This window comes from Myotis davidii, unplaced genomic scaffold (genome assembly GCF_000327345.1).
Source record: "Myotis davidii unplaced genomic scaffold, ASM32734v1 scaffold44, whole genome shotgun sequence".
In the NCBI taxonomy this organism is placed as follows: Eukaryota; Metazoa; Chordata; class Mammalia; order Chiroptera; family Vespertilionidae; genus Myotis; species Myotis davidii.
The window spans coordinates 7,862,502-7,872,510 of record NW_006299705.1 but is presented as its reverse complement, the minus strand read 5'-3'; the positions used below and the strand labels follow the sequence as shown (position 1 = coordinate 7,872,510).

General features: G+C 36.3%; 1 protein-coding gene across 2 annotated transcripts in view; it reads right to left on the bottom strand.

Moving 5' to 3' along the window:
• Positions 1-10,009, bottom strand: part of XRCC4 (X-ray repair complementing defective repair in Chinese hamster cells 4) — a 210,967-nt gene that overhangs the window by 72,706 nt on the left and 128,252 nt on the right. For both annotated transcript variants that reach the window (XM_006775506.2, XM_006775507.2), the window contains exon 7: positions 8,555-8,702. In XM_006775506.2, the coding sequence (XP_006775569.1) occupies positions 8,555-8,702 (148 nt within the window). The remainder of the gene's footprint in view (positions 1-8,554; positions 8,703-10,009) is intronic.

Genomic DNA, 10,009 nt, shown 5'->3' with positions numbered 1-10,009 from the left:
TGGAAGGAAATTAATTAGAAGAAATATTTTAGAGGCTGGGGAGGGACCGCGGAGATTGGCCAGCAGGGAGGGACCGTGGGAGGGCTCCAGGGCATGTCCAGCCTATCTCGCCTAGTCCTGATTAGCTGGACCCCAGCAGCAAGCTAACCTACCAGTCAGAGTGTCTGCTTCCTGGTGGTCAGTGCACGTCATAGCGACTGGTCTAACGGTCGGACGGACACTTAGCATATTAGGCAATATATATATATATATATACATATATATATATATATATGACAAAGATCTCTAATGAAATCAGGTAGGTTATGGATAGATAATAAACAAAAGATGAAGCTCCAATAATCAATATATACAGAAAAAAAACGACTTATGGAATGGTTAAATACAAAAATTAAACAATAAGATATTATTCATTGATTATATGATTTAAATGATCTAAATGAATTGTTAAACAATGGAACAAAAGGCAAATACTGCCTGTGGGAGTATAAATTGTTATAGTTTCAGGAGAAGTTCTGGCAAAACAACAAAGCACTAGTAAGTACATATGCCCTCTTACCTAGTAATGAACTTCGGGGAATTCATTTTAAGGAAATAACAGTTATATGTGCAAATTCATGTACAGGTATATACAACATTCTTTGTAATACTACTAATATGAATAAGGCCAAAATTTAAAGTATAGGACTTGGTTAAAGAAAGTATGATACACTAATATAATCTACACTAATAAAAGAGAAACACGGTAATTGGTGTACTACCGCTACCCTTCCCATTGGCTAATCAGCGAGATATGCAAATTAACTGACAGCCAAGATGGCGGCTGGCAGCCAGGCAGCTGAGAACAGGAGGCTTGGTTGCCCCAGCGATGGAGGAAGCCAAGGTTCCCCGTCTGCAGCTGCAGGGCTCTGAGCTCCTGAAGCAACAACTCCAAAAGATACAATGTTTCAATTATAGAAGCTAAAAGATGGCGGTTAATTTGCATACTCAGGCTCCAAGCAGAGTGAAGCCAAACAGCCCTGAAGCGGCAGGGCAGAGAGGCCTCAGGGCCCCGTGATCAGCGGAGCCGCGAGGCCTCCCGGCCCTGGGACCAGCGGAGCGGAGAGGCCTCCCGGCTCCAGGATCAGCGGAGCCGAGAGGCCCCCCGGCCCGGTTATCAGTAGTGTGGTATCACAACCTCCTGGTCAGCCCTGCTCTGTGTGACAGGGCACAGAGCCCCAACCCCCCTGATGGTCCCTGCTCTGTGCATGACAGGGGGTGGCGCCGCAACCTCCCTATCGACCCAGTCTTGAGTGTGACTGGTGGCAGTGCCCCAACTTCCCAATTGGCCCTACCCTGAGTGTAACTGGGGCATTGCAATCTCCCAATCTGCTCTGCTCTGTCCATGACAGGGGTAGGTGCCCCGACTCCCCAATAGACCCTGCTCTGAGCCCGACTAGGGGCTGCACCTAGGGATTAGGCCTGCCTTCTGCCACCCGGGAGCAGGCCTAAGCCAGCAGGTCGTTATCTCCTGAGGGGTCCCAGACTGCGAGAGGGCACAGGCCGGGCTGAGGGACCTCCTCTCCCGACCCCCGAGTGCACAAATTTTTGTGCACCGGGCCTCTAGTTGAATATATAAATGTAAGATGTTAAAGCAACATATCTATTAAAGTCGAAATTTCATAATATATATTTAAATTTTAAAATAGAAGCCTACATCATAAGCGGTTTGTGCCTTGATTTGCAAATAAAGTGTAGAAGAAGAGATTTGCCAATATACAGAGTGCCCTGGTGTTAATGGTGGTTGGCCCCAGGTGGGTGGGGTTATGAGTTTCCCTTTTGCTCATCATTTTGTTTCTGTATGCTTTCATATTTTTTGAAGCATGTGCCACTTTTATGATTAGGAAACAAAGAAAATAAGCCTAACTTTACTGAAAACTAAATGGATTCCTTCAGAAGGTAAGTGGATAAACTGTGGCTCACCCAGACAATGGAGGGGAGGAAATACTGTGCTAAAATATGCTGTATCTTTTCCTGCTCCTTGTTGCCATGTGGACTATAAAACTGTGTAAACTTGTCTAATTAAACCATAAACTTAATCTAAGTAGTGTGTGTGTATGTGTGCTCTTTTACCACCTACCACTCACTTAAAATGTAGCTATACAATTACTGAATGGCACCATTTAAAGATTCAGAACACACAGTTAAAACTTCTTCACTACAGTTCAAAGAGTAACATTTGTGAAAAGTTTTAATTTCATAATATTTTAAGGTTGTGTATTAGACTCTGTTTCAGAAGATACCCATCACATAGAAGACTAAATATACATGTGGGCCTCACATAACAAGTAAAAATATTGTTAGCCTGAAGAAACAGATGACATAAAATTATCTTATATACATACCAAATTTTTTCTTGAGACATATTTAATGCCTAACACTCTATAATTATGGTAGAGAGGTTCTTATATTTTTAAAATCATTGATGTTTAAGAATTCTGAGAGTTCATATCCCAAACTAGGACTCTGCAGAATGTTACCCCAGGAATGTTACTAAGCCTCTTTTGAGAGGAGATAGGGAGATTGCATGAAGATGATATGATGAAGAACATTTTAAAAGTGATTAAACAAAGTCAAATAAATTATTTACTATGGAGTTTCTCAGAGCCTTCAATTTGTAAATCTCCAAGTTTGAGGGGTTGGAGCACATGGAAGTGTGGGAGCTATTAAGTATAGGGTCCCTGTTAAGATCTCTTTTATCTAGTTCTACAGAAATTAGTCTTTGAATAGTACCATAAAAAATAAATTCTGGACTCATTACCATCTAACTTAAATAAACAAACATCTTGACTTTCTTCCCTCTACTTATCCAAATCTCAGAGCTGGAGGCATTTTGTTCCTACCTATATATTGAGCTCATTCTCCAGACTAATGCTTTTCCTAGTGAAGGATCATTTAAGGAGGAACATCTGCAACAAGAACTTTATAGTGCAGTTCTGGTAACTAATCCTATATGTTATATCCCTGTTTGACTCCCTGTCTTAGTTTACAATATAATACTTATTTGGTTGAGACTTGGGTTTGGCTTTATTTGTGGCCACCCCTCCTGGGGACTGAAGCCCTGATTCTGAGACAAAGTTTTCATTTATAGACCCTTGATCAGATGCTAATTTCAATATCTCTTAAAACTAGTTTCCTTTCAAGAAAGAGAACCTATAGAACCAAGAAACAAAACAGCTAGTCAGAAAAAGGTAAAGCAGAATTTCCAAGCAGGTTGAAATGGGCTGAAACAGTTGAAGATGTAACAAGCAATAAAGTTTTAATTAAATCATTTTAGCTGAGCATTTTGTCAGGCGGTCAATTTTATTAACTGGTTGCTAATTTCAATGAGACTGGGACATTGACTTAATTTAACTAAATAACCTATCAACAGAATGCTATTAATAGTCTTTTAATGTGTGCACTCTTTTTAGGATGTTGGAAGAATTAAGAGCTCTTAAATTTGAAAATATTTAAATGTAAAATTCTTCCTTGATTATTATGTTATATGATAAAGCGTGACCTCATTAAAAATTTAAGCTGGTGCCTAATAGAGCCGGAATGTAGTGCTATTTCATTTAGACACATATTGTGCCCTTGTATATTAATAGAAAGTAATTTCACAATGTTCTTGCTTATACTCAGGGTTTTATTATATAAATATGAAAGTAATATCACTATTTCTGTAGTCTTTGTCAGCTGGTTCATTTTGTTTAACAAATGGAATTAAAAAGTCATACTGAACAATTGTGCAAAACACAATTTCAAGTGATGTAAGATAGAAAATAGCAAGGAATGCACAGCATATGGTTATGTTGGATAATAACTGTTAGTGTTGATGCTAGCTGACAGAACAGGATGCATATTGTCCAAGCATAATCATATTGTGTGAATTAGTCACCCTAAATTTTTTAATGAGTATTTATCAATGTATGCCAGATTTAAGGATTTCAGAATCTTACTAGAAGTGAGAAATCATCAAAGTTCTAAAAATATTCCTGAAAAATGCATTTACATTTACCAGTAAAAAGGTAAAATGGGAGTACAATTCTGCACTTCAGTACTGCTAACACAGGCCAATTTTAGCTATTATCCCTGTGAGCACTCAACATAAGTTTCAGTATGTTTTCAATTTTCTAGTTTCCTGTGTTTCAAAAGGATGAAAGTTTTTATTATTGGGAATCCAAAACTGTACAACATGAACCAGTTTGAAAGCAGAGTTAAAAAAGAGAAAAAGAAACTAAGTACATTAGTTTCAGATAATTTTAAATTATAATAGCAAAGAAGATGACCAAAGTATTAGAGTTTTCTAGTCAATCTGATATTTTTAAAACTCTTAAGAAGATTTAAATAACTACATCAAAAGGTAGAAAAAACAGGAGAAAAGACCTTTGTGATGTGAAAAACAGAAATGCTATCATGTTGTGGACGAAAAGGAGCCACATGCTAACATGCCTAGCTCAGGGAAGGCCTGCATGTCGGCCTTGCAAACTCAGAGATCTAAAGTAACCACAAAGAATGGTCTGAAATTAAAACTTTAAACTACAAGCAGTTTATGGTTGGTAGTCATGTCCTAGGCCGGTATCTTCCCTGACGAAGGTCAATCTTTATCTGTCTATTGTCTTTTGTATCTGGGATAACAGTCCTTTGGAATGTCAGGGTAATTCCCCCTTTTCTAGACCCCACCAGTGCACCAGGGCTGAAACCATAAATCTCCTCACTGTTTTATCATGTTAATTGTTGACTGTTAACTATCCTGTACCCACCTATGTAAAAGATGTATGTATCTATCATTTTACTTTTCATCCAATCCCAGAAGTTTCCCCACTTTGCTTTCTCCCTTCTCCCTAATTTATCACCAGTGAATTTAATGTAACCCACTTGTATCCTCAATGTAACCCACTTGCACCCTCTGTTTTGATTGTAATGTATAAAATAAGGTGCAAAGCTGCCATTCTCCAGAGCATTATCTCAATCCATTGAGATTTTGCTTCCCAGCAATTGTCAACAGTTTGGCTCAAATAATCTCACAAAAATTCTTCACAGGTTTCTTTCTTACATTAACACTACATACAAAGAAAGGCTGAATTTTTAACCAAGGCCACACTATCACCTTGTTCTGGCCTCTGAGCAGCCCTCATCCTCATTTCCCTTCCTTCCTTCCTTCTTTCCTTCCTTCCTCCCTCCCTTCCTTCCTTCCCCTCTTCCTTCCTTCCTTCCTCCCTCCCTTCCTTCCTTACCCTCTTCCTTCCTTCCTTCCTCCCTCCCTTCCTTCCTTCCCCTCTTTCTTCCTTCCTTCTTCCCTTCCTTCCGGCTCCCTTTACTCCCATCACTCACATATTTTACCTGAGAGCACACTCACAGGCCTTTCCTCTACTTAAACACTCTGCTCTCTAAACTGGACTAAACTCCTCTTTATCCTTCAGATTAGAGATCAAATGAGGATTCCTCAAGCCATATCCCCTTCCCTATGTTTCCTCTAAATTCAAAAATCCTTCAAAACGTTTCAAATATATATCTTTGTAATGATATAATTAATGCTTGCCTTCACTCAGACGGACTAAGCTTTATGAGATCTGGGACTGTGATAGTTTACTCATCAATGTTCCCCAAGTGCTCAGCATGCAAGCATTCTGTAATGAACGATGAATGAATGAATGAATGAACGAGGGAAAGCCATAGTCAGATTTTTTTTTTTTTGTTCTCAACAAACAGCAGTATCTACTGTGCATATCCTTAGTCACTGTAAAATCATGTGGGGAGTCTTAGGATGCAAGCAACCTCTATTGAGAGGAAGAGGATACAAAGGAAGTAACACTGTGAGAGTCTGACAAAAATGTTTCACATCCAGTATATGCCTACAATTAAAAACAAGCAATGAAGTCATTTTTCCAGGTAAATTAAATGGGATATAATGGTGAATAAGCCGTGGTAATATGAATTATAAATACAAAACTTTCTGTGCAATCTTCATGAATTTTGATTGCTAATAACTAACAAACATGTGGTTTTTTGCTAATTTGTGTTTATGTTTTGAAAGTGGTAAATTGATCAAAGTATAATAGAGTTAGGGGCCAGTATCTTTTCACCCCTAAGTAGCAACCTACCCACATCTAAGAGGCTACAGCTAAAGCACAATAATATAACTGACAGACATATTGTTGATGAGAAATTATCAGAGTGAAAAGGTGTTTAGGAAGGTAGAAATAGGTAGTATTTAAATTTAACAACATAAGATAAAGGTTCATCATCAGTGCTTGAGCCTGAAGGAACACAATGATATAACTAGCAGGCAATTAAAAAAGCTAATATGGTTTATATCAACCTTGTAAGTAAAGTACACAAAGTAAGTATTGACATGATCATCTCAACATGGAAAAGAAACATACTGCCTTTAGCAAAAAGCCTAAATGAAACATTTAGCCTTTCATTCTCCCATCATTGTACCATGCATATAAAAAACCTTTTTAAGCAATATATGTATTCAGAAAATGTAGTAACCTCAAAACCTTATATTTAGTTCACACATTGAACAGAAAGACTTAAGATACAGCTCTCCAACATAAAAACAATATACTTCATTCTTTCTCAAGATCCTGTAATCTTTATCAGACAAAACAATTAGACTAAAAGTTCCATGAGGACAGGATTATGTCTATTTCCTACTCTCCTGAACCATCAACATCCAATATTATACCTGGCACATACCTGATATTCATTACTTATTTGCTTACCACTTGACTGAATGAAGTACAGTCTGAATATTTCAAAGTATAATTTTTCCCCCCATATTAACCTATAGGACTAGTTTGCTTACTCTAATGTTTTCAAATTGGAAATATTTTTGATTCATTACTTAAGAGATAATACAATACTATGAACTCTATGGAGCTAATTAATAAATTTACATAATAAAAAACCAGTGAGAGTAGTGCACACTGGGTTTTTACATATATTGTCTGAAGACATAAGGGACCCACCATAGTATGCAAATGGCATTTTCAAGTACTAGTATATCAGGCCAATTGTAGAGAGAATAAGTCCCCAATGATAAACAAACAAAATAATTCCACTATTAACTGTAAAATTCTTATTTCTATGCAAGAAACTCCTTTTGGTCAGGCTGTCAGTTTCCTAAGGCATAGACTTCATGTGCTTATTTGGCATCCTCATGGTCTACAGAATTCTAAAACTTTTTACTCTCAGGACTCCATTACACTTTTAAAAGTTTTTGAGGACTCCAAGAATTTTTGTTTATATAAACTATCCAAAATTAACACTGAGAAAAATTTGAAATCTTTCTTAATTCATTTAAAAATAAAAATAAATCCAGAATATAACACAATATAGTCTTTATTAAAAAATCATTGTATTTCCCAAAGGAAAAAAAATCCTGTGTAGTCAATGTTTTAACACTTTTACAAATATGTTTGATGGGTGGCTTGATTAAAAACTATGGAATTCTCATTGGCTTCTGCATTCAGTCACAGGGACATGTTATTTCAGTTGAAACATGAAGAAAATCTGGCCTCACACAGGTATAGAACTGAAGAAGAGACACCGTGTGGATCACCACAAACACCTTGGGAATGCTCCGGGTCCTCATCATTCCACACTTTGAAAACCACTGCTGTGTAATATCATGTCATATAACTATTGTTCAATAACCATTTGCCAAATTAATGAAAAGTTAAAAGAAAAAGAATTAAGGTAGTAGGCATACATAAAATATGCATCTTTGTTTTTTGTTTTGTTTATAAAATATATTTTCACTGATTTTAGAGAGGAAGGATGAGGGGAGAGAGAGAGAAAAACCTCAATGATGAGAGACAATCACTGATCAGCTGCCTCCTGCACGCCCCACACTGGGGACCAAGCCCGCCACCAGGGCCTGTGCCCTAACCAGGAATCAAACTGCGACCTCCTAGATTGCACCTTTGTTTTTTTATTCAACTGATAAAATTCCTTATAAATGCTGACTGTTTTGCTGCAAAAAAATATTTATTAATTCAACTTCTCAATTCATTACAACTAAATTAGGATGCAGATTAAAGGGAGGGTAGTCAAAACTAAAGAATGAACTATAAAAATAAAAAAAATGTGTCTAAATTTAAAAGAAATAAATAGATGACTAGAAAGACATTTTACATTAAAAAAAATTGTAAGCATAACCAAATCAAGTGGTTACTTTGAATGCTGTGTGGGTCTCTTTAAAGCAGTAAATTAGATTGAAATACTTTATTAAATGCAAACTGGATTCAATTATTTTTAGTACCTTATATGCCATTTCTAATTAATCTATGAAAACCCCAAGAAAAACTTTTTGCTAATATTTTGACACTCCTGACTTAAATATTAATAGGAATTAACTGACTACCAGGGAAGATATATGGACTTAAACATTTTACAATTTCCAAAACCATAATTTTTGTTCATTAAAAATAGCCTTAAATTCAGAAATTAAAATACAATTTTAGACTAGATATTAGATTTTTCAATGTCATCTCACTATTTTGCAAAGAATAATATGACTTACTTTTCCTTTTCTTCAGGCTGATGTTCCTGAGAAGCCATTTTAGGTTCTGTCCCGAGATTTTTTCCCATCCGCTGCCTCCTCTTTCTACTTGGTGCAATATCAGTGACATCAGGACTTGAAAGAATGGAATCGTCTCTTCTTAAAGTAGCTAAAATAAAAAGACATAAAAAATGTAATCCAACAAAATTCTGCATATAATCTGTAAGTAAAGAATCAACTTGCTGCTTTAGCACAGATATAAAGTGACACAAGTATAGCAAAACTATTTTTTAACAAACTATACAGATTTGAAGTGAACCAGTTACACAGTGTGTTATACTTTAATACTAATATAAAATATAAGGTATATTGTATACATGGAATAATTGGGGCAAAATGGTCTTTGCCTATCTTGGGCAACAATCTTTCCAAATACATTATAGGCAGTTTGGTCTCTCAGTGCTGGGACTAGATAGAAGCACCCCAAAGGCACCTCTAAAAGGTATCTGGATGGAAAAATAATGCCACAGGAATAATATAAATCAAATTGACACTAAAGAGCACTCACCAGAAGGAATGGGAAATTCTAATAGTGATCCAGGGATACTCACACAGATTTTTCCACTAACTGTGAGCAGTGAACACAAGAGAAATGTAAAACAAAAAAACAAAAAAAAAAAAACTAATAGATGTCTCTAATGTAGCCCAACCATTAAATTGCCTCTAAAAGTGTTTGATACACATGAAACAGAAGCAACAATAGAAACATGCTGGATTCATATTCCTTTATTCTCTTATAAACAACTTAGTTATAAAGAACCTTAGGGGAGTTTAGAATTCTTTCATCTAATACACAGTATATTCTGTTCTAATACATATTTCTATTAAAAAAGAGCTCCTTGCTATTGGTAAATAATATCAATATAATTTGAACTTTGGATGTCCTGCCAGTTCATATGCTTTTTTTCTAGCATGTTAATTGTTGATAGTGATCAGGGACAAGCTTTCATTACAATTAGAGAAAGACTTAGCAATGTATAGAGGTTTAAGAAACTGAAGAAAAGTGGCTAAAAATCTTGTGCAAGTCCATTGCTTTAGCACAAATAGGGGCAGGCCTAGTGAAGCTAAGAATCCTACACTTTTCATAAGTTTAGCTCTATGCTAAAGCTGCAATTACAGCTGAACAAGCTGTGAAGACTTTTCTCCCTGTATCTTGAGTCAGATACTTAATTTTGGTGAAACTACTGGACTCAAATGCATCATCAATAACTCTCATCTCCATTTAAGAGAAAGTGTGATGGAAGGGGTTAGCTGACTGTGATGCTGGGTGCAAATGTTGCTAAATAATTAATGGAGTTAATATTTTTATTAGGATTGTAATTAGAGAACTAACAACAATCTAAAACAATAGATTTTGTGTGGCCTGCCAAAATCTTAAAATTTCCCCCATGAGTTATATTATTTACTAGAGGCCCG